The sequence below is a fragment of the Carex rostrata genome, chromosome 13 (genome assembly GCF_964058835.1).
Source record: "Carex rostrata chromosome 13, lpCarRost1.2, whole genome shotgun sequence".
Lineage (NCBI taxonomy): Eukaryota > Viridiplantae > Streptophyta > Magnoliopsida > Poales > Cyperaceae > Carex > Carex rostrata.
Genome location: NC_135930.1, coordinates 10,366,756 through 10,392,936, shown reverse-complemented (window position 1 = coordinate 10,392,936; position 26,181 = coordinate 10,366,756). Strand labels below are relative to the sequence as shown.

Here is a 26,181-nt window from a genome sequence, read left to right as displayed (position 1 = left end):
ACATATCAAACCAAATAGAGTGAGGTTACTTACCGATGATTTCCAAAACAGTTTTGGGCTCGGGGCAAAGTCTTCGTTAAATACACGTGATGTTTTAACGAAACCAAGAATCACAAAGAGATGTGATTAGCAAGTTTGCTTACCTAAGATAACTAACAGCCATGATATGCATACACTGCCTTGGTTATTAGTGAAAATATGGATCTTGGTCCTACTGCAAACGGGAATAGAACAAATTTACAGTGGGAGTTTTATTATTGGAATAAAACATTACATGAACAAAGCTAAAATCTTTACTTTAAACGTTGTAGAAATATGGCTAAAGAAACGTCTTTCTCTTTACGCTACCTACTCGAAAAGGTAGACATACATGAGAAAAGGGAATATATCCTAAATACACCGGTCCCTGCTGAAATAGTAGAGAGCAGCTCTGTCAGTACTCACACGCTTCGTATGACAAGCGATGATGAGAAACTGGAGAAGCTTAACTGTCCGTGGAGCCACGAGTTGGCCACAGAAGTTATCCTGAACTCATTTCCTCCCAGCTATTCGGAGTTCATTGTGAACTCCCATAAGCAAGAGTTGGATAAGAGCTTGCAGGAGCTCCAAGGGATGCTGAGGATCACTGATAAAGACATTGAGAATAGCTCTCATGTCCTCATGATCCAAGAAGGTGGGAGGAAGATCAAGAAAGCAAAAGGGAAAAACGGCGATTAAGTACAAAGGCAAAGGGAAGTTGGTTCCAGGAACGAACTCTCCCAAGATAAATGTTTCTGCTAACTCTGACTGCTATTTTAGCAATAGCAAAGGTCACTGGAAGAGAAACTGCCCGGAGTATCTTGGAGATATGAAGTTTGAGAATGTCTCAAAAGTCTCAGTCTCAAGTATTTATGTTATTGAAATTAATGTTGCGACCTCTTTTAATGATTGGGTACTGGCTACTGGATCATGTGCTCATATTTGCACGAATATGCACGCACTAAAAGGAAGTTACGCAATAAGGAAGTACAACTCCGAGTTGGAAACGGAGCACAAGTTGCAGCTGTTACAGTCGGTAGGATAAAATTGTACTTGCCTAGCGGGTTTATTCTGGAACTAGAAAATGTTTATTTTGTTCCTACCATTTCTAGAAATATCATATCAATCTCGTGTTTAGAGATGAATGGTTTCTCGTTTGTTATAAAGGACAATAGATGTTCTATTTATAAAAATGAGACATATTATGGATCATCTTACTTGTTAAATGATCTTTATATGCTAGAAATGGAAAACCACGTGTTTAACATCAATAACAAAAGACTCAAAACGTTTCATGAAAGTATTGACTTACATGAGACATAAGTCTGAATCCTTTGACGAGTTCAAGGAATTTAAGACTAAAGTAGAAAATCAACTGAACAAAAGTATTAAGGCATTACGGTAGGACCGTGATAGCAAATACTTGAGTTATGGTTTTCAAAACGTACTTAAAGGAATGTGAGATAGTCTCACAACTCACACCTCTAGGAACACCGCAATGTTACAGTGTTGCCAAGAAAATGAAACAAACCATGCTGGACATGATTCGTTCCATGATGAGTAACGCCACCCTTCCCAAAATCATTTTGGGGACACGCACTAGATACTGCCGCACTAACGATAAATATGGTTCCATCCAAGTCAGTTGAAAAGACTCCATACGAGTTATGGTTTGGGAAATCCCAAATATGTCTTATCTTAAAAATGGGGTTGCGAAGTATTTGTCAAACGTCTGACGTCTGACAAACTTGGTCCCAAATCTGACAAGTGCTTTTTCGTAGAGTATCCTAAGGAAACGAAAGGATATTACTTCTATTACCAGTCCGAGAACAAATTAGTTGTTGCTCGTCATGGTATACTTTTGGAGAACAAGTTTCTTGCAAAAGGAAGTAGTGGGAGTAATGTAATACTTGAAGAAATTCAAGATACATCACACAATACAATATCTGAACTAGATCAGATTAACCCACCTCTTGATTTTTTGGCTGATGAGCATCTGGAAGTACCAAGTCCACAAATAGTTGTGGATGAGGTTCTAGTCTCGAGCTCAAGTACTTCAACGCAAGTTGAAGTAGAATTGGATCCGCAGACAGTTGTGGATCAAGTTCGACAACCTGAAGAACAAGTGCTACGTAGGTCAATGAGAACAGTCCATGCACCCGAGAGGTACTTGGGACTGCACGAGGTCTCAGTTTTTGACACTGAAGATCCTCTGACCTATGCGGAAGCAATGGATAGGCCTAACTCTGATAAATGGCTGGAGGCCATAAGATCCGAAATACAGTCCATGTATGACAACACGGTTTGGAACCTAGTTGTACCACTTGATGGGGTGAAGCCCATAGCTAACAAGTGGGTTTTCAAAGGAAAACAGACATGGATGACAATATGACTATTTACAAAGCACGGCTAGTAGCGAAAAGGTTTCAAACAAATTCTGGGAATTGATGAAACTTTTTCACCCGTGGCTATGTTTAAGTCAATTCGGATACTCCTAGCAATTGCCGCATTTCATGATGATGAAATATGGCAAATGGATGTCAAAACCGCATTCTTAAATGGAAATTTAAGAAGAGGATGTGTACATGACACAGCCTACGGGTTTTGAAGATCCAGAGAATGCTGGGAAGGTATGCAAACTTCTTGAATCCATTTATGGATTGAAGCATGCATCACGGAGTTGGAATCTTCGATTTGGCGAAGAAGTCAAAAGCTTGACTTCGTCAGATGCGAAGAAGAATCTTATGTGTACAGAAAAACTAGTGGGAGTGTCATCGCCTTTCTTAAATCTTATATGTAGATAACATACTCTTAATAGGAAACGATATTCCTCTATTGCAATTAGCCAAGTCTTCATTAAAGAAAAGTTTTCTCGATGAAGGACTTGGGCGAGGATGTCTATATACTAGGCATAAAGATCTACTGAGGTAGATCAAAGAGACTTATAGGATTAAGTCAAAGCACGTACATTGACAAAGTGCTGAATCGGTTCAGCATGCAGGATTCTAAGAGAGAATTCCTGCCAATGAATCATGGTGCACTGCTTAGCAAGACTCAGTTTCCTTCGACAACTGATGAGCAAAGCACTATGAGTAGAGTACCATACGCTTCGGCTATTGGCTCTATCATATGCGCCATGTTGTGCACTCGCCCAGATGTCTCGTATGCTTTGAGTATAACGAGTAGATATCAGGCTAATCCAGGCATAAAGCACTGGAATGCTGTAAATAATATCCTTAAGTTCTTGAGGAGAACTAAGGATATGTTTCTCGTCTACAACGTTATCACCTAATACGAGAGATCGTAAACATCATAAGATGCTTATAATTAATTATAAAAGATATAATTAATATAAAGGTGATGTAAAGATAAGTAGAGTTGACACAGTCAGCAACACAGCTGATCCACTCACAAAATCTCTTCCTCAAGCCAAGCACGAGATGCTTAATGCTTCTATGGGTCTGGAACACATAGAAGATTGGCTGTGAGATTTTCTCAGGATCTACGAGATCTTAGAGAATAAAGAGTTTTGTATATAAGTAGGGTCTACGATGATTGACTCCTAGCTTAAGTGGGAGATTGTTAGTTTGTAATAATCTAGAAGTCAATAATACGATAATTTATCATAAAGCTTTGTTCATGAATTGAATGTTTATTTATATAGCATTTTGTTGCCTTGAGTATTATTGAATTTATGGATCATTTCGAGTTCATGACTGAAATTGTGAAACTCCATAATATAGATGATATATACTCTTAAAAGGTCACTGACCAAGGTAATTAGCAGGAACACTAATTACCGCGATAAGGTTAGTATGTGGATTAAAAGATGGTTAAGTTTTACAAACCACCTGACACGAGATGTCATTTTAATCACATAGATACATGTTTTAGAAACATGGTATTTGACAGACCCCGAATGAAACATTAAATAGAATTGTGTTCGTGTCATTTATGTTTTCATTCAGTGTCACGTTCTACAGTATGAGGTATTTATCGTTCCCACTGAGAAATATGTATGTGTGATTGTTATCCACCGCTGTCCGTAAAAAGCAGTCATAACGGTAGCTTTTCCATATGTATAGCTTAGCTGAGGAAGTGATAGTTTACCAAGAATACTATTTGTCCCTCGTATCTCTATACGAGCTATAGCATCACTGGGCCCCTTGATAGAGTTAGATTATCTGCTAGCGGTATAATTACAAGAGTAATTATATTTGATAATCTGCTCAAGATCAAGAAAAGATTCAGTTAGCAAGGATGACACACATCTATCTTGAAACTAATCTGATAGCTATGAGACAGAAGAACAGACACAAGTAAATTGTTTACTGGATCGTGATATTGTACAGTACAGCATCATCTGTGTAATTGGATGGTCATGATGTGTTGCCAGATGCCACCCATGACTAACAGAAGTTAAAACAGTTTTAACTCTGTTTACCAACATAACACAGATCCTATTGGGTCACACCATATAGGAGCTACTCGGAGAATCTTACTGATTAATTATAAATTGATTATAATTAATATTAAGATGGTTATAATTAATTATACGTGTTATAATTAATTATACGTGTTATAATTAAATTATAAATGTTATGTAAAAATAACAAGCAAAAACATTGGTTAATTTATAAACGTGTATGACACGTTGTATAAAAGTTAACCGGTTAATTTATAAATGTGCATGACACATTGTATAAATTATCGAAACAACAAATAACCGCAAGAAAAATATATATAATTATTCAGAATAATTATACGAATATTATTTGTGTTCGGGCCGAGGGCATTCGAGTCTTTTCAGATTCGTCCTTATCCGCATGACACGTCATCGATCCTATCCAGATGACACGTCATCGATACCGAAACAAATAACCGAAAGAAAAATATATATATAATTGTTCAGAATAATTATACGAATATTATTTGTGTTCGGGCCGAGGGCATTCGGGTCTTTTCAGATTCGTGCTTATCCGCATGACACGTCATTGATCCTATCCAGATGACATGTCATCAATCCTATCCACAAGGGCAAAATGGTCATTTCACACCTATGCCACCTTGCATGTGTAGAAGCATGGAGAAGAATGTGGAAGGGTGTGGAAGGGGTATTTTGGTCATTTCACATATAAAAGGATGAGGTGTCAATGGCATGTCTTGTAAATAGGCCGAACTTGGAGGGCATTTTGGTCTTTTGCAACCGAATCTAAACACTATAAATAGGGGTGGAGGGGTAGAGAGAGAAAGATATATTCACATATACATATGCACATTCACATGTATCTTTTCGTGCAGAAACGAATCGGTATTTTCTCTCTTTCCCGGTTTCTCTCCCAAATAGTGTTTCGGTTGAGAAAAGAGAGTTATACGTACTTGACGTATAATCTTGCGGGTTGTTGTGGAGAATATTTACGGGATCGATGAATAGTGTTTTACCGAATTTAGCGGTATGTCAGTTTTGCATATTGATGAAACTGAGCAACCGAAAATTCGTGTTTACGGGTTTTCGTCTTTTCCCCGTGAATAGTGTTTTTGCATAATTCCGCGGTTTACGGTATTTCTGGCAGAAGAAATAAACCGCTCTCCGGTTAGTCCTGGTGGATAACCGATAGAGGCATCAGACGTCTGATGCTCCGAGTCGATTCCTTCCCTGGTGAGGCTCTACTCGCTCGGTCTGCATTCCAACTGTGATTTGGAAACAAGGTATAAATATGTTATATTAATCTATTTAATTTGTAAGTAGATTAAAGTTTTAGAAATCAATCATGGAGTAGATCTGTAAAAGGATTAAATTGGGTTTTGATGCCAAAGGAATACTGAAGGTGGACCGCCTTGGAAAGTTTCCTGACATACCCCGTTTAATCCTGAGCTTAAGTTGGCTGTAGAAATTTTTGTTCTACGGTCATTCCGCACCTTAAGCCTAAAAGGGGTTTTGGTTACAGCACCCCGCAAAACCCAACAGCCACTTCCTGGGGAAGCGGGCACATATATGGGCCGCTTTGGGGGTCAGCGGCCACAGTGGCCGCTTCCGGGGGTAGAGGGCACCCTGCGATATAATTTATATTACAGAGTTGTATAGAGTTGAGTGAGAGATTCATTTCACGTTATTTTCACCATTCTTCTCAGCAGAACCGTAAGTTTTTTATTTTCTATCTTTTTTTTAAAATATTTAGTATTTATAATTAATTTAATTAATTTTTAATTTTAGGTTTTCTTATACTCATACCAAATGGCTGTTATGGTATCTATTTACACTGGTGGTGAGATTTTAACAGGCCCTAATGGGGTTTATTACAGTATCGGGCCTGTTTCTGTGATACCGGTAATCTCGGGTACTGATTTGTTGGTTCTGAAATCGATTATTTCTCAGAACCTCGGATTGAATCAGGATCGATATGACCTTGATATTCAGGCCAAAATTAGCATGCCCACTAGTTCAGGCCAAACTTGGTTCCAACTTTTTCCTGTTCAGAATGATGGAGTCTGGCAGGTACTGTACAACCAGACAATTAGTTTTTCTGGGGGTGGATACAAGATAATTGAACTCTTTGTGGAGATTAACCGAGTCCAGCGTCCTAACCCCCTTGCAAGGTTAATTCGGGGTGCTAGTCGGGCTAATGCGTCAACCTCATCAAGTCCAGTGTCCCAACCCCCTTTCCAGATTGACATGCCTGAAAGTAGTAATGCCCCAGTTCAGGAGGGTCGACGGTCTACTAGTCGGCCCTCCCGTCGGTCCCGAATCCCTTTGCCGATTGACATGCCTGAGAGTTAAGCCCCAGTTCAGAGGGACCGACCGTCTAATAGTCGGCACTCCCATCGATCCCGAGCCCAGCCTTGTGATCCGGAGGAAACTGAGGAGACGGTGGATCCGGAAATACAAGAAGCAGAGGAAAATTGGGGGGATGTTGATCCTGATTGCATGAGTGATCATAGTGACACAGCAAATACGAGGCCTGTGCTCGGGCAGCCAAAAAAAATTCAAGGTTGATAAAGGGTTTCAGATAATGGGTCGCGGGGTTGAGCACCCGATTGCATCTTTCAATGACCTGTCAGGTTTTCAGGAAGCAAATGTGGGGTTATTTGGTAGACACGCAGAGTTTGAGAATGAATTGTCAGAGGGGCAAACCTATGATTCAAAGGAGGAAATGAAAGCTGCAATTTACAAGTTTCACATTCTTTGTAATAAAGAGATTAAGAATACGCACAGTGACAAACAACGGATTAGGTTCAAGTGCAAGGACCCCAGATGTGGTTGGTACATTAATGCAAGGGTCACTGGTTTTGATACACAATGTAAAGTATCCAGGTGCCCAACAAAACATGTTTGTCATGCGGATGCCACAAGAATAGATCATGCACAGTTGACCGCTGCTATGGTTGCCGATTGCATCTCGGCGCACATGAGAAATGACGTAGATTTGAGTATCACTGCTGTCAGAATAGCTTGTGCACAAACGTACAACGGTCAGGTACCAGCGTACAATAAATTATGGCGTGGAAGGGAGTTGGCAATTGCCCGCCAATTTGGTAGTTGGGAGGGGTCATATACGCTTATAGTCCCCTTATTGGAGGCAATTAAGCGAAAAAAATCCAGGTACATTGTTTGATGTTACCTCATATCCAACTGGTGAACCTGGACCTTACAGGTATTTTAATAGGGCGGCTTGGGCATTTGGACCATGCATAGAGGCTTTCCAACACCTGAGACCTGTCGTCATTGTTGATGCCTGTTTCTTATCAGGCCGGTATAAAGGTAAAATGTTGAAGGGATGGCTCTCAAATGAATCGTATCAAAAAAACGAGACAGCGGCCACTATTTATAACTACCATGGCCGCTTGGCCCCCTGCCGGTGTGGCCGCTACCCTCCAAAGCGGCCAGCCCGCTTACCCCCAAAGCGGCCCAGCCCGCTGAGCCCGGAAGCGGCCCAAATAAGTGCCCGCTTCCCTCCGAAGCGGCCCGGTTCCAAGTGCCCGCTTCCCCGGGAAGCGACCATGTGAAAAATACAATTTCCAGCCGAAATTGGTGTTTTGGTTTAATAATTTAAAAAAATGGTATTTTTTCTTAAAATACTATTTTTACTTCCGTAGGCATTCAGAATATTAAAATCCAAAATTTAGAAGACTTGAGGGAGGTAATATAATTGGTTAGAGAAAAAAATCTTAATACCGTTACTTACTCGAAGGTTGAAAATTTATTTTTTTCTTATGACTTCACAGTTTCTGCAAAGATTTTTAAAAAAAATTCGAAGACTTTCTCGAAGTATATTTCTAGCCTGCAAAGGCGGACAAACTTCTAGTTGTGAAAATCACCATACTTTAGGAATTTATTTTTGGGATTCAGAATTCCGGAATTTTAAAATTAAAAAAGTAGGATGTTATTTTCAAGAGCGGAAGAGCAAAATTATAAAAAACACAAGTAAAAGCATGAAGTTCCTCTTAAAAATTACCCCATACTATATTGGAATTATATTCTTGACCTTCGATAGTCGTTCAACAAATTTTTTTTTTTAAAAAAGGCAAAAAACCCGTTTCATTAGAATGAAACTTCTAGTCCATACAAGCAAACCACACAAAACAAAAAGCAAAATAGCAACAAACTGCTTACAAGTTTAGCAGACATCCAAAACCAAGTAACACCTAAAAGAAAATAACATCATACTGCTGACAAGTTTAGCAGACACAACATAATAGAGGCTTACTACAAGACAAAAGCCTTAAAGGAATATGATTTCATGTTAGTTCTATGATAGTATTTGTGTCAGCGTTACTCAGATTCCTCAGACAGCCAAACGATCACAGTCTCCATCTCAGGGGGTGTAACCTGGAGCGGTACAGCATCCAAATCTGGAGGGAGCCATTTCTGCGCCTCCTGTTTCACTTCTTCAGATAATTGCCCTGTCTAGTAGATGACAAGAGAAATAATATTAAGGATAACAATTCTACCAGAATGCACCACAGAATCAGTAAAATAAAGATCATTACGTTGTCGCCAAATGCACCAAATGATGGCACAAACTACTAACAGGAAAGCAGTTCTAGGTGTTTTAGGAAGAGTAAATGCATAATCAAGAACATCTTGCACATAATGCCAATTAAAAAATAGGTTCTGACACTGACCCATATGAAACCGAACATGCTTAGCAAAATAGCAATGAAAAAAATAGATGGTCAGCATCTTCAAATTCAGTACAAAATTAGCAATTTGTGTCCCCTGTCCATCCCCTCTCCCTTAATCTCTGTTTGGTTAAGATTTTATTTTTGTGCAGTAACTACATGAATGCTTAGTCATTCAACAATTAGCCTCATTCCCATATGTTCCCGATTTTTTTTATTAATAGGAAAAAAAATATCGATAATGGGGAATAATTTTGCCATATTTTAAAAAATAGAAAGAATATTATGGTTTGTAATATCCAGTGCACTGTAACTGAACGTTATAAATCATAACATTCAATTAATGTGATCGTTAATTATTTCTAATTAGAAAAAAATACAGTAACTGGATGTTATTGTCTATAACGTCCTACATTGTTTTTTTTAAAGAACCCTCACTTTTATGTACAAAATTAAGTGTATACATGACATATTGAACTTGATTTATTTTCCGTACTTGAAATTCGGTATAGACCGGTAAAATAACTTCAAATTTCTGGTATAATTTAGCATAAAATATGGTCACTAATATTGTAAAGTATAAAATAAAATCACAGTACTAGCAAGTAAAATTGAACTAACAAGTACTGGTACAAGCATACAAGTAATATTTAAGTAATAAGCAAATTTCTTTGATAACAAATAAAATAATCTTAACCTGAGGTCAAATATTTGAAATTAATACAATCTAAATTATAACATAAAAAGTTTTTTTATGAAAATATAATAAATTTTCTAAGATTCACAAAATTATTTCATAGTCACAAGTAAAATAAAAATATAATCAAATTTGATGAGCAAAATGAAAGTTAAAATTTTTCGTACAAGATCAATATATCAAATTTAATTTAAAACATAAAAGAAAAAATCGTTGATCTTAAACTCACTAATGTGAAAATATAATCAGTTCTTTTTTTGTTTTCGTTAGTGTTGCAAAAAGTGAGATTTTCTTTCAAAAAAAATCTACAAACACCATAGCAAAAAAAGCAAAAAAATAAAATAAAATACTGTAGTTGGACGTTATAGTCTATAACGTTCAACTACAGTGTTTTTAATTAGTTAGTGATCATTAATGACCGAATTATCTTAACGTTCAGCTACAGAGTTCTGGACATTATAACTCAAAATGTTCTTTCTATTTTTTTTGAAATTTTATAAAACAGTACTGTATTATTGATTTTTTATTTTATTTTTTCTATTAATAGAAGTATCGGCATTAGGGGTGAAAACGGAGCGGATACGGAACGGATAATGCTGATACCATATCCGCATCCGTCGGATAATGAGCGGATACGAATACGGATACGGATAGTAAACGGATATCAAAATTTAAAACCAAATCCGCCTTAAACGGATACGGATACGGAACGGATAGTCCACGGATACGGATTCAAATACGGATATAAAACGGATGAAAAGAAACATATTAAGTTTTACAGGAATATAAGATATTTTGATGTTTTCCTGAGAATATTGATTATTTAAAAGTTTGTATGTGCACGTTAGAAAATTTCCCTTACCTAATAGGCTATTTTAAACACCTGTACTGCCCGGATGACGGGCCATGGGCTATGGATCCGAAGAGAGTATTTCCCACCTCTCCAACAAAGCCCATTTGAGGCAATACCTATTCAAGCCCACCAGAGACTTCAGCAACCGCCTACCGAGAGAGAAATCAAGACAGCTCGGGTCACAATGGGCCAGGACAAAGCTTTCGGCCCATACGGGATAACATTCAGATTTTTACATGTGTATTGGGCCACTATTAAAGAGAAAATTACCGAGGCTATTAGAGCGGTTTTTCAAAGGTACATATGCTCATTTAATTTAATTTTATTTTCAAAAAAAGATGAAACCCTAACAAGAAAAGTAAGCTAATTACAGTGCCATCAGTCACCATTCTTCAAATAACATAGTGGAATAAAATTCTTTTTAGGGGTCTGTTCGACTGCAATGCAACTGTGTGTATGGGAAATAAAAAAAAAAATCACTCAGAGTGAATCTCCCCAGTCAAGTAACAATCCGTATTGTTACTTGACTGGAGAGGATCCAAATTCGGATAATTTCCGGATACGGATTCTCCAAACCTGTTACAAACTCGAATACGGATTGTTACTTGACTGGAGAGGATCCGAATTCGGATTCGGATAATTCCCGGATACGGAGCGGATATCCGCCGGATAATCCGGCTCCGTTTTCACCCCTAATCGGCATATGGTCTGGTATTCTGAGACTGTAGCGCTAGTGGTTGGGATCCTCTCCAGTCTGAGACACATTGGAGAGGGAGTGTTCTGTAGAATTCGACCGGGGAAACCGCAATGGCCACGGGCTAGACTTGGACTTCATTGCCCGTGCTCCTGATCCTCTCCAGTTCCGTCGCTTCCTCTCTGTTCCTTTGCCCCTCTTCAGTCTCGGTTTTTACTTGAAGAACCACGGCATCAGCCGGGAGTTCCCACCGATCTCTCTTCCTCTCGCTGACTAATCTCTGTTGCTATGTCTAACATACCACCACCTTTCACTGTTGTTGTATCAGGGTTTGGTGATTCTCCAATTTCATAATCCATCATGTTATGGCGACATACCGGGCAGGTGACATGTTGTGCAAGCCAGGCATCGATACAATCGGGATGGAAAATATGCGAGCATTTTGGCAGAAGTCTCAGCTTCTCGTCATCTTCAAATTCGCTCAAACAAACCACGCACTCTAGTGCTTGTTTTCCAACCTTATGCTCTTTTAGCTCTGAATACACCATAGTAGGGAAGTGTTCAATAATTGCTGGGTCAAGGCCGCTTGGCTGCCTGATCACTCTGTGGATTCCACCAATGCACTGGCGGCCAAAAATTGAGAAGATGCCAACTAGAAAGAAATCTATAATGATGCAAATTACATAGATCCGTACGGATGACATGTCATCTGAATTTGGAATTGGTGACGGTGGTGGTTGTGCCACCACGGCCCATGCATGGGACAGGATGGCAGTATAATCATCAAGAAAAGAAGGAGAAGGCTGGAAAGAAATGGATGATTTTTAAATTTTGGTGCAATGAGCTAGAGAATGAAGGTTTGGAGAAAGGGGAGGGATGGTGATTTGGAAAGAGAAAGGAGCTATGGTGGTAAAATCTGACTTGCCTATTTTTGCTATAACCCAAAAATATATTTCCATTAAATGATTTCATGAAGGCCAGTTCAGTTTTTTTTTTTTTTTGGGTACTCGGCTACTCGACTTATTTATTTTTTTAGAGGAAGTAAGTCAAGTAACAATCGCATTTTTTTATATTGTTTTTTTTTTTTTTTGAAAACTTGATAGTAGCTACCAAGGTTGAAGAGTCGAACTCTCGACCTTTGAGTATAACAACTCTAAGACATTTTTCTAATTAATTGTGCTACCTCCCCTTTGCATTTTTTTATATTGAAAACACGAATTTACATTATCTTTACAGCGAGCTGTTGTTACCATTACTGGAAAACTTAATCAAAGGCATGTAGGCAACAATATATCCGTGTGTGCTCTCATTATGATTTGCTATTAATTGTACCTATCAATTAAGTTATAATTTAGGGAAAATTTCCTCTATGCCCATCTAAAATTTTGAAATAGCCAATTTACCCATCAAAACACCATAATATTCAATATCCCCATATAAATTTAACATTCTTTCTTCTATCCTGTTTTATTTATTTTACTTTTTATTTAATTATTTTAAAAATTAAATTGACCATTATGCCCCTCTGATTTAAGTGGACATGTCCATTAATGTTCAAACTGGATTGAATTTACATGTAAATTGAAGAACAAAAATAATTAAAGACGCTTCATCTTGCCGTGTAATATTTCCTCCCGTCTATCATAATTTCCTTCATGTGCTAGAAAATATGATTTTGACGATTTAGCTGAAACGATGAAAGGCCCGGTGACTTATCTCCTTCTTTCCCTTGATTTAAGAGTGAAATTAGAAAATAAGGAATTTTTCATTTCAGTGATGGTCAAATGCATACCCGGTGACTTATCTCCTTATTTTGCTTGATTTACGAGTGAAATGAGAAAATGAGGAATTTCTCATCCAAGTGATGGTCAAATGCATACTGGGTGATCTAGTCGTGATTTTTATTCTCATATCAAACATTCACAATTTAGTTCCAACTAGTTGATTCTTTTGAATGAATTTTGTTTTGAGATAGATTGCGAGCTCTATTAGTATTACTTTCATAACAGATTTTTTATATGTATTTATTGAACTTTTTGTTCAACGTGATTTTTAGGTTCTAACTTTATGTTCAACGTACCTCAAGCCATTTATGATACTTGGTTCAGTAACAAATTCCTTAACAACTCAATAATGCAATTAAGCAATAAATTAAAAGAAAAATGTGAGTCAGACCAACATTTGATTTCATTAAAAGCGGTTACACGAGTTTTGTAACAAATTTAAAAAGGAAAAACATTGCTCAAAACATTTGAGCAGTAAGTTAAAAGAAAACATTAGTAAAATCCAAACAATAAGAATAAGAAAAGTGAAGTTGTAAAGTTTGAAGTCCGAATTATGCCCCTGGTGCCTCGTTGTTTTATCTCTTCTTCATTGGCACCCTTTATCATGCACCTGATGTTACATCATTATGTGTGGTGCCGGTTGCTGCGGCTGGTACCGTTCCTATACCACATGTCAGACTGTAACCTACAACTCAAATTTTCCTGATTCAGTCTGAGGTTTCGTCAAAAGCTGCAGTTGTCTGACTATCTCATCGAGGAGATCCTTTGTCGTCTTACTTATGCCCCAAAATGTTCGTGAGCATCGTTATAGCCATACTATGACAATCTTGAGATTTACATCATCTATGACATCCCTCTAAAGCGTCAATTGGCCTAGGTGTTGCCAACCATATGGTCATGAAAAGCAACAAGAACAATACATGTAACTAAACTAGTGGTTTGCTAAACCCGTTAGGGGTTGAACCCGTTTTGCCCGGCCCGTACCCGTTACCCGTGGTACCCGTACCCGTTGCCCGGGTACAAACGGGTAGACGGGTACGGGTAATAAACGGACCGGACAACATAATTTTGAAAAAAACCCGTTGTACCCGTACCCGTCTACCCGCCAACCCGTACCCGCCTACCCGTCTACCCGTACCCGTACCTGACCCGTTACAAAATTTGAATTTCAAAATTTTTTTGGCGGCACCCTATAGAATTCAGATCCAGTGCAATACCTGACTGAGTAGAATGAGATCTGAGTCATCAATTTTAATTTGGCATGAATCTCAAAACGGACCCCTATATCTAAACTCCATCCGGGATGTCCTTTAACTTGGCACGAATCTCAAAGCATAAAAATTCAGAAAAAAACAGAAAAGAAAAAAAAAAACCCGCCCGTACCCGTCAACCCGCAACGGGTACGGGTAATAAACGGGTAGGGTAGTGGTTTTGGGAAAACTACCCGTCTACCCGTTGCGGGTTGTACCCGTACCCGTCCTACCCGTCTACCCGCCCTACCCATTACCCCTAACGGGTTACCCGGAACGGGTCACGGGTAACCCGTTAGCAAACCACTAAACTAAACAAAACAGGAACAAGTTATTTATCAATATCCAATTTCAAATTTTCTTTTGAGAAAAATTGTGAGTCAGGCTCACATTTGTTTTCACTAAACGAGTTATAAAGAAAAGAAAAAGGAAAACAGTACTCAAAACATTTGAGTAGTAGAGTTAAAAAGAAGACATTAAGAAAACCATAGTACCAAAACAGAAAAAACAAATAGAGTCGAAACAAATGCTGATTTTTCTCTTGTTCATTAGTGGCCCTAGAGTTTGTGCCAGTCGGCATTTTATCTCCTTGGGTATCATAGGTGCAAACTGGTACGGCTTCGTTCTTGTACCAGTTTTGGTACCGACAGTACCAGTACAGTTCATATTGTTGCAAACAACTAGTAGGTCTCCGAGAAGGCGTGATTGGCTTCACTGGCACCCTCTTTCACTTATCCACCTTATTGTATACTTGTATCCTTTGTGTAGAACCTTGAACTACCAATCCTGACATCGCCCTTGATGGGTAAAATTCCATAATTCAAATTAAGTATTATTAAGGATTTTGAAGCACCAGCCCCCTGAAAATTTCATAATTCTAATTATGTTTGAGTTAAAGATCAATTTCACAAGACAAATTAATATATGTACATCTAATACACCAAGCACCTGGTAAGTTGCTGGTGATGTCGTACCGGTCACCAGAAATGCGCTGAAGTTCTTTGATTCTGCTATCAAGCAAGACATGACGATGAATCTCTGCATTTTGTTTTGGGTTACTACTAGTTTCATTGGAATAAGATTATAGCGGGTATATAAATCAAATCTAGTCTCTGGCCCTTCCATTATACTCTAGGTACTTTTGGTTGGATTTTCATCTTATTTTTTTTTTAACTCCATAAAGGATGATCGATGATATGTCTCAGACTAAATTGAAGCTGGAGTAAGAGACAATCTAGTCTACGGACCTTTTGATAATATTGCTAGGAAACTTTTTACTGTAGTCTTTGAAAATTACTTTTGATTCATATAAAATTAAAAATTAAGAAAAGTAGAGCAACAAAGAATGTCCCACTACTGGGAAGGTGTAAGTGTTAGGGAGAGATGGATTCGGTGCGCGAGATGAGGGTGTTGGCAAAGGAGGGGATGCACTGAGATCGCTTCTGTCGATTTGCGATTAGGAGATATCGGTAGAATATGAGGAAACTAATTTAGAAGGCAGCGTATGAAGAAGAAGTCAATTAGAAAGAAGAACAATACTGGACATCTCCATTCAAACGGAAATGGCATAATGGTTAATTTAATTTTTTAAATAATTAAATAAAAAGTAAAATAAATAAAAGGGGATAGAAGAAAGAAGGTTAAATTTGTACGGGGATATTGGATATTTTGGTGTTTTGATGAGTAAATTGGCTATTTTAAAATTTTAGATGGGTACGAGAAATTTTTCCTATAATTTATACATTTATACATACCAGTACCACTCGTACCTTCCCCAGCCCTCCGGTGGTCCGGCCCTGTGCCACTCCACGCAACAATACAGAATATACATTCAGTATTATCCAGTCTTTTTAAATGAGGTTTTTATTCATGCATATTAGCCACATATGTGGATTTTAATATGGAAGTTCAAGTGGAAAAAATGTGACGTGTTGTATTATGACTAACACGGAGTGGCTTTGGTCTCGTACCGTGTCATGGCTAAAATGTCAAGGGGTAGTCACGACACGCGAATGATCACGCCATATAAGTCATGCCGTGCCTAAACGTGATTCATGTGACCATTTAATCATAATTTATATTAGTTTATTCAAGATGCTCTATTTGGTCAAGATCTAATTGTCATAATTACACGTGACTCGCGTGACTACATGACGTGACTAAATCTTTCGCATGCCATGTTGTGCCGTGACAAATTTTCTAAAGATGGTCACGGCACGGACACGCGAGTCACAGCACATAACCGACACACGAGTGTTGTGCCGTTCCGTGATGGAGCCGGCTTTGCCGTGCCATTTTTCCCACTCTAATGGAAGTACATATATAATTTGATTTTAGGTTTTTAAAAGAATATATATAAAATAAAAGTAATTTGTAACATAATGATATTTTAGCCTAGTGGTTTATGTACTTTATTGCACACTTCCATAGGTTAGAGATACAAATCTCCCCTAAAGAAGGATTCTTCAATGAGCATTTTTTGAATTTGAGAACAATCACATAGACGGCCTCATAACTGCATATTCAAAACTACATAAAAGAGATTGTATGGAATTCTAGATACAGTTGTCGACTACATACACACATATATAAAGTTTATGAGGTCGTATTTAAAAATACTAATAGTATTATCAGATCATTCATAAATAAAGATAAAATAATATACAAAAGAAATACACTAGTGGCAAACAGCCAAACAGAATCACAAGAGAAATCAAACATGACCCGAAATACGCGACTAGCCGATTACACAATACCAAATAGTTATTTTTAGTGGATTATGGAACTATTAATATTTTTAGTGTATTATGCATCTATTAATATTTTGTTGATCATTATGATTAAACTTTGAGGAAAAAATTATATTTAGATCTAAAATAGTAAACATCTTATATAATATTCACGGTTAAGTACTTAAATTAAGTATCTTATATATATATATATAGAGTTGAGGAAGAATCACTTAATAAATTATATTTTAATCTTTCAAAATAAATGAATCACATTTTAACAATCTTAACAGGGAATTTAAAAAAAAGGGCAATCAAATAAAATGAAAACTAAAAAATAAATTTATAAGTATGTTACATATAGCCTAATTAACAATCAAATTTTATATAATTTAAGTATTGTTTTTTGTTCTATCAAGGACCGTAAATTACGGAAATTTACTTCATGTACAGTGAAACATAAGCCAAATTTCATCAATTTTGTAAAATATAATATGTAAATAGTGTATATATATCATGTTCATGATGTTGGATTATATAAATTTAAGCTTTATATTTGAAGTCAGCATTTCTTTTAAGTATACCATTTTTCCTTTCTGTAGGCATTCAGGATATTAACATCTAAATTTTAGAAGACTTTCTTTGAAGAATATTTTAGCATGCAAAGACGGACAAATTTCTATTTATGAAATTCACCATATATATATATATATATATACTTTTGCAACTTATATTTGGGCATTCAGAATTCCGGAATAAAAAACATTATAAATAGGATGCTATTTTCAAGAGGCAAATTAATTATAAAAAGCAAGTAAAAGTCTGAAGTTCCTCTTAAAAATGACAACATATATTTTGGAATTATAAACACTATATTCTGATAAGGCTTATATTAGTCGTTCAACAATTAGCCTCAGCCCCCTTATAAATTCACCTCTTTCCCCTCCTCTGTTAAATTACTAAATCCAAACCCAAGTCCTCTGATATATTCGACGTAACTCAAAGTCATGGCATCGCAAGATAAAGAATTAGAGATCTCTTCCAAGCCTAAGGTATGTTCAAATAGTTTATTTTGGAATTTTTTTTTGTCTGTGTACCGGCTGTTAAACAAATCTGTTTGATGCTTGATGTGACTAGGGCTGTTAAACAAATTATTGGTTCTCAAGTAAAGATCCGGATTCATATACGAATTCGGTTGCTCAAGTATAAACGGATCGGATATCCGCATCTATCCGGATGAAATTTTCACGGATCCGAACTCACTTCCCTTTTCCTCTTTCCGCTCTGTTCAACCCTTTAATTACTCTTTGAAGGGTTGGTTATATAGCAGCCACTGCTACTATATACGTCTCACGTAGGACTAAATGCAAACCGATATCCGAACAGATTGTTGTGGCGCTATTTATAAATTTCTTTTGGGCCTAAATGGGCTTTGTAAATTATCGTGCGCTATTATTAGCAGCAAAAACTCATGATATCCATTTACTTATAAGAGTACCCAGATTACATCTTTACAAATTCAATAAATAGAAATTTAATACGGTTACGATTTTTTTTTTTTTAGAACATTGTAACATAAATTTAATAATGCTACTCCATCCCATATTTAGTTATTCAATTTTTTATATTTGAATTTTATTTATTAGTATTTGTATCTTAAATTTTATATGACTCAATTATTCAACAATTATTTGTTTCGTATCCGTATTCGAATCCGTATTCATAGATTATCCTCTCCGTATCCGTATCCGTATCCATATCCGTATCCATATCCATATCCGTATCTGTTTAAGACGGATTTAATTTTGAATTTTGATATCCGTTTACTATCCATATCGGTATTCGTATCCGCTCATTGAAAGGCAGATACGGATTTGGTTTTAGCATTATCCGCTCTGAATCTGTTCCGTTTTCACCCCTATTGATGTCGCTTGCATGAAATCTGTTGTAAGCATGTTATGTTACATGTATAAAAAATGCATTAGTGCATATCAACTGTTGGATACATCGGCAAAAAAGAAATTCAAAAGAATTTGATACAACAAAGGGCCCATTATATCCATTAAATAAACAAGACAAGTATTTTACTTCAATTTTAAACAGCATTATCTTCTCCTTTGTAGAATTTTGAACAAGAAAGTGCATTGTAGAATTTTTTTAATGGGAAGACAAATTGATGGAGTTTATAAAAAAAAGATAGTTTAAATTAATGCAGAAATCTTACTCTTGTACTAATTAATGATGAATATGATACTTATACAAGATTGGATAGATTGCATAAAACTAGAACATTAAAGTCCAACTGCATGAAACTACATAATCCTGACATTAACACTAAACAAATCGCTTGCACATAAAAGAGATTGACAAGACCTCTGAATAAGAACTGCCTTAGTTATTTTTTCTGCAAGTATGACTAACATGACTGTGGTGTACAGGAGGAGAAACAATTGGATGAGTGGTCGGCGATCACAGCATCTCGTAATGCGAAGTGGTATTACTCTGCATTTCATAATGTTACTGCAATGGTGGGAGCCGGTGTCCTCGGCTTGCCTTTTGCAATGTCACAACTGGGCTGGTATTATACTTTCCTTTCAATCTGGTTCTTTTGTTTAGTTAAAAAGAAAAGGTCAATAACAAGAATTCATTTTTATTAGGGAAGTAATGAATTGTTATTATCAAAAGATGATTTTTTTATACGAGTGTGTACTCAAATATTTAATAAAGAAAATAAATATTAAGAAAAAAAATAGACATAAATTTAGGTTATAACTGCAAAAAAGCTTCCATAATCTGCTTAATCGGTTGTCATTGTTACAGGGGGCCCGGAATTGTGATTCTAGTAATTTCATGGATTGTCACCCTCTTCACTCTGTGGCAAATGGTTCAGATGCATGAGTGTGCCGGGCCCGGCAAACGATTCGACAGATATCATGAGCTAGCTCAACATGCATTTGGCGAGAAACTTGGTTTGTGGATTGTGGTCCCACAGCAGCTGATAGTGGAAATTAGCACAGACATTGTGTACATGGTCACCGGTGGTAAGTCGCTGAAGAAATTTCATGACACAGTTTGCCCCAACTGCAAGAGCATGAAGGAAACTTACTTCATCATGATTTTCGGTTCCGTGCACTTTGGACTATCACAGATGCCGAACTTTAACTCCATGTCAGCCGTCTCATTAACTGCTGCTGTTATGTCCCTCACGTACGGAAATTACCTGATATCATATTTTGATTATTTATTTATATCTTTTTTTTTTATTTATAGATAGCTATTGCCATGTAACAACTCAATTTTTTCTTAAAACTATGTCGATCTCAGCAAAACCAAAATAAAAGAATATCCTTTTTTTTCCTACAAATTGTTGATAATAGTTTTGATATTAGAATCAGATATACCAAGTAGGTTGTAATATTTGTTGAAAATTTCAGGTACTCTACCATTGCATGGACAACCTCAGTACAAAAAGGCAGGGAATTTGATGTGGACTACAGTTACAAATCAGATAGTGCTGCTGGGACAGTACTTAGCTTCTTCAATGCACTGGGGACAGTGGCATTTGCATACGCAGGCCACAATGTCGTACTAGAGATCCAGGCCACCATCCCCTCCACTGAGGAGAAGCCTTCCAAGAAGCCCATGTGGCGTGGTGTCCTCGTAGCGTACATTGTTGTGGCAATATGCTATTTCCCAGTGGCAATCACTGGTTATTGGGCATTCGGAAACTCTGTAAATGACGACATTCTAATCTCACTGGAGAAACCTCGCTGGCTTATTGCTGCTGCTAACATGTTTGTCGTCCTTCATGTTATCGGAAGCTATCAGGTAATTTATAGATAACATGTTAGCTTCAATCATTACATATCATATTCGTCAAATAATAATGTGTTATTTTTTTTTGTTTTGATAAAGAAATTACTATGAATTCTTCTATATATCTGTCTGTCATTATTACTGATCATTGTACTTAACCAAGCAACAAGTTCATATTTGCAAAATACTGATGTAGATTCAATGAATTTTGAATAGATCTATGCAATGCCGGTGTTTGATATGATGGAAACTTATTTGGTGAAGAAGCACAAATTCACACCTGGATTACGTCTCCGCTTCATCTGGCGCTCCATTTACGTTGGTAATGTTGAGAACTTTTTTTTTTCCATTATTAGAGCTATGTACTTCCATATTTTCTGCAGTACAAATTAGCATTTGCATTTCTGTTTCTTCAGTATTGCATTTATTTTGCATCTTTTGTGCAGCTCTTACAATGTTCGTTGGCATGACCTTCCCCTTCTTTGGTGGATTGGTTGGGTTTTTTGGAGGATTTGTGTTTGCACCAACAACATACTTTGTAAGCATTCCTCACTTTTGATTGAAAATGATATGCTATTGCTTCTAAAATGGCTGAAATTGGCATGTATTCAGAACCTACATTTATTGTTATATATAAAAATCGTAATCTTGATGAAAAGTATGATAATGTATTTTAATTCCTAAATTAAATTCAATATACGGTTGCAAAACCTTTTATCTAAAAAAAAATGGGGTCTCAGAGCTGCTCTTGCTAGAAGAAATTAATTGAAATTACCCAGAGACAAATTTGTCAATTAACTTGATAATCAATTAATTAAATTATTTTTGAGCATAATTGTGGTAATTTGTTTCTTAATAAAAAGATTTAGAACCGCCCAATATTTGATGTAAAATATTTTTATGGACTTATGTTTAATTAAAAAGATATAGTTATTACTTCATTCAATGAATTTATAACGATGACTTCCCTTGCATTAATATTTTTATGCAGCTTCCTTGCATCATGTGGCTTGCAATCTACAAACCAAAAAGATTCAGCTTCTCTTGGATTATCAATTGGGTAAGTTAGCCAAAAAATTTTTTTCACAACATTAATACTTAAGCTTCATAAGAGTAATTAATTAAAACGTCTAAATTCTATATCACATAAATTACAATCCCACGTTTACCTTATCTCAAATTTATACAAAGAATTGATAACATATATATATATATATTTTTTTTTTTAATATCAGATCTGCATATTCCTTGGTGTTCTTATCATGGTATTATCACCTATTGGAGGATTCCGCCAGATCATAATGGATGCAAAAACCTACCAGTTTTATAATTGAGCGATATATGTTGAAGTGATGTAGGTATACACTAGAAGTGTTCATACATCAGCTATTAATTTTTTGAACTTTACGTAAGTTATGTAATTTGTAAGGGAAGAATTAATTATGCAAATCCTTTAGTTTTTCTAAACAAATATTAAGGGAACAGCGAACTACGTACTTTGTTGGTCATTATTTTTATTGTTTTCACTTCAAAAGTTTCAAATTTTTGTTATTCTTGAAATTTTCAATTTTGTATGGTTCTGTGATGATTTATGTTGATGTATGTTTTTCTTTAGTCTAATTTTTTTTGGATCTTTCTTAAGTCGTCCGCTTCTCCAAAATATTAATTGTTTTAAGCTTAATTATTGTTGTTGCATTTAAGTCCAGAGTGGATGAGAGAAAGATATATAGATCATTAGATTAAATAGAGTCAATCGAATTAGATGAATGAGAATGTTGATAATGTGATTATGATGTAAAATCTTATAATTTCATTAATATTTTTTATGATGTATAGATCATAATATAGATATTGTCCAATTTTAATTATACTATGAATCAACCAATTGTTCTGAAACCCATCAAATATTGATTCATCAAAACAGTTAGTAAAGTAATAATATTGACATAGCCTTGTTATGAAACAGAGCTATGGCTCTTTTGCTGTAAGGGTAACAGGGGGCTGAGTTTTGATGGTGTGCAGAGCAATTCAAATTTTGTAATTTGAGTGATAGCTAGAAGGTAGATAGAAATGTTGTAAACATATTTAATTCCTGTACAACTTGGTAGAGCTATCAAGTTTTTCAAAAAAAGGACATATCTTTGTCATGAAATAACTTTTATTTTATTTTTATTTTTGAATTAATGTTTGGCAGTAAAATACATTTTAATTATTAATAACCAATTAATTAAAACGGTATATATAGTTGGAACAACACCACAAGAACAGCCGGGTTTTCGCGAGGATAACAATAATGAATTCGCGAGAGTCTTCAAATAGCCTCGCGATAAGAGTAGCCTGACAATAGGCTTTGAAATATCCTCGCGATAAGGTTAAAATAGCCTCGCGAATACTATGTGGGACCAGCGATCTATGTTGGCACTGTTATGTCTTTCATGTCCGTGCGTATGTCCACGGGAATAAGCGATGCACTGTTATATCCTTCATGTCCGTGCGTATGTCCACAGGAATAAGCAATGCATTGTTATATCATTCATGTCCGTGCGTATGTCCACGGGAATAAGATGGCTAACTGCAGATCTTATTTTCCACTTTACCCAATTAAAAATATTTCTAATTAAACTGAAATCTAACAAATTAATTACCACAGTTTCTTAAAAAATAATATATTACAAACTAAAATTTTAATGATTGATAAATAGTTAAATATAAATGAAATAACTTATAATGAATAATTCCAAGCTTAATTAATTCAAGTATAAATATTAATTGAGTTCTACAAATGCATAGCAATTAGTATCACAAATTGTACCATATACAATCACATTATGCTTAATGCATTTTAACAAGCACAAATATAGATTTAAGCAAAATATGGAATTAAAGGAGTAGCTAGAAATTAAAAAAAAACTGGGAAGGAATTAAGTCCATAATTAAGCTATATGTTTGCCGAAATGAAAATACAATACTACTATGACAATATTCATTTGCGCTCGAAATTCAGATGTTTGTAAACTTCATTGTCATCACCTATAGGATCAGATTATAACAAAAATGATATGTTAGCATTTTTGGTTTCACGTAGTATGCCACGAAGTATATAATGCAAGAAAATAGGTTTTTATGGTCTTTTTTTAGTGTCAAACATATAGTCTACTGTTAGGACTTTTTAGACACAGGAACCTCCAACAAGTAATGAATCATTTACCTTTACGCTTACTCATTCAACCTGAAACCCTTAATTTGATGTAAAACATTTCTGCTTCTACCAATTTTTTCTGGTAATAGAATAGGGACGCTTGCTTCTGGTATCGGCACTCAAGATCCCTTACTAACTACTAAGATCCAGACCAGTAGACAAAATACTTTTATGATCAATACTATGATTTTTAGTCAAGTGGTACATATACCTGTACTGATCCTAATAAGTGCTAAATGTACCAATCTCAGCTACACATTTGCATCGATAAAAAGAAATGTTATTTAGTGAGAATTATTGCACTTGAAATTAATAAAGTCAAATCGAATTATCATATGTAATTAAATCATGCTGATCCAGCCGAGAATGCCAACAATGAGTTCTTTAATAACAACAATTGGTGTTATGGTAACAACCAAAACAATTGGTACTGATGGGGCTACAGTTAGATACTACTTTTGTTATTGAACTATTACCTTTAATTTGCTGTTGAACTATTATCTTTAATTTGTTGTTGAATTATTGCCTTTAATTTGCTGTTGAACTATTGCCGTTAATTTGCTGTTGAATCACACATGATGAACTATTTAAATATATCTTAATGGTAGAGTAACCATGAAAATAATCAGATTATTACTGTGGACTGAATATCCATGATAATAATAGACTATTACTGTGGACTGAATAACAACGAAAATAATCAGACTATTACTGTGGACTGAATAACAACGAGAATAATCAGACTAGTACTGTGGATTGAATAACAATGAGAATAATCAGACTATTACTGTGGACTATTCAATGGTATCAGTACAACTAACCACGATAATAATCATACTATTACTGTGGACTATTCAATGGTATTAGTACAGCACAATGCACAGCAATACAGATAGACTATTACTGTGGACTGAATAACCATGAGAATAATCAGACTATTACTGTGGACTGAATAATCATGGTAATAATCAGACTATTACTGTGGACTGAATAACAACGAGAATAATCAGACTATTATTGTGGACTGAATAACAACGAGAATAATCAGATAATTACTGTGGACTATTCAATGGTATCAGACTATCAGTACAGCACAATGCACGGCAATACAGATTATTGCCGTGGACTAATCAATAGTAAAAGTATAACACAATCCCAGATTGCAAACATCGCCGCGTGGCAAGCATATTTTTCCCAAGAAACTAACCTCGCAGATACTTTTCACCTTAACCTCGCTAAAACTATTTGCGAGGATACGTACCATTAGCGACGGCTGTTTTTAAGATGATACATTTTGCAAGGAGCTATCCTCGTAAATAGTTTTCTGAGAGGAATTAGTCTCGCGCACTAGTGGAAAAACTGGAATCAGGATCGGCCTATCTGGATCGGTTATATGAAACAACCGATACTAATACCTATCTGGATCGGTTTTCTGAACAAAATCGATCCTAAAAACTAGTTAGATCGGGTTTTTTAGTCAACCGATCCAAATTTGTGAACTATCAGGATCGGTTTTTTATAAAACCGATCTTGATACTATCAGGATCAGTTGTTCTAAAAAACCGATCCTAATAGTTTAACTATTAGGATCGGTTGTTTAGAATAACTGATCCTGATACTTAGTAGAAATTGCTCATCTTTCAATTCTTTTAAAGTTAATTAATTGCTTAGTACAATATGCAATACAAAAATGGGATTGGAACCTCTAAAATTAAATTGCAGAGGTGCAATGTCATGATACGATAGCAAACAAAAGAATTGGAACCATATATTTCTTTTTCCTGTTTTGTTTGTCAGAGCAATAAAGTCTGATAATAGAAGAAAAAAATGGAATTGCTCTGACTTATGGATCTTCTTTCAATCTCATGAGATATCTCAATCTTTATATGGGGGCAATTTTGGAATTGATGTTACTGGAAGGACAAATCATATTACTGGTACAAGGATTTTAATTAGAATCATATTACTGGTAGGTGAAATCATGTAACCGGAACAGGAGTTATTTAGAATTGATATAACTG

The 26,181-nt window shown here is 35.9% G+C and overlaps 2 protein-coding genes across 2 annotated transcripts in view; both read left to right on the top strand.

Moving 5' to 3' along the window:
* LOC144564056 (small ribosomal subunit protein uS7) overlaps positions 1 to 26,181 on the top strand; it is a 76,574-nt gene that overhangs the window by 9,322 nt on the left and 41,071 nt on the right. The window lies entirely within an intron of this gene.
* LOC144564346 (lysine histidine transporter 1-like) lies at positions 19,632 to 22,295 on the top strand. Its single transcript, XM_078313948.1, has 7 exons — positions 19,632 to 19,723; positions 19,966 to 20,352; positions 20,580 to 20,973; positions 21,178 to 21,283; positions 21,408 to 21,499; positions 21,953 to 22,021; positions 22,197 to 22,295. Exons 1-7 carry the CDS (start codon positions 19,671 to 19,673, stop codon positions 22,293 to 22,295), a joined length of 1,200 nt encoding a protein of 399 aa, XP_078170074.1. The 5' UTR covers positions 19,632 to 19,670.

What these genes read in the sequence shown, in the direction of transcription:
- LOC144564346 (XM_078313948.1), top strand. Translation starts at nt 19,671, where the DNA reads ATGGTGGGAGCCGGTGTCCTCGGCTTGCCTTTTGCAATGTCACAACTG. An exon ending in GCAATGTCACAACTGGGCTG is followed by an intron (nt 19,724 to 19,965) that starts GTATTATACTTT and finishes TCATTGTTACAG; the next exon opens with GGGGCCCGGAATTGTGATTC. An exon ending in TCTCTTGGATTATCAATTGG is followed by an intron (nt 22,022 to 22,196) that starts GTAAGTTAGCCA and finishes TTTTAATATCAG; the next exon opens with ATCTGCATATTCCTTGGTGT.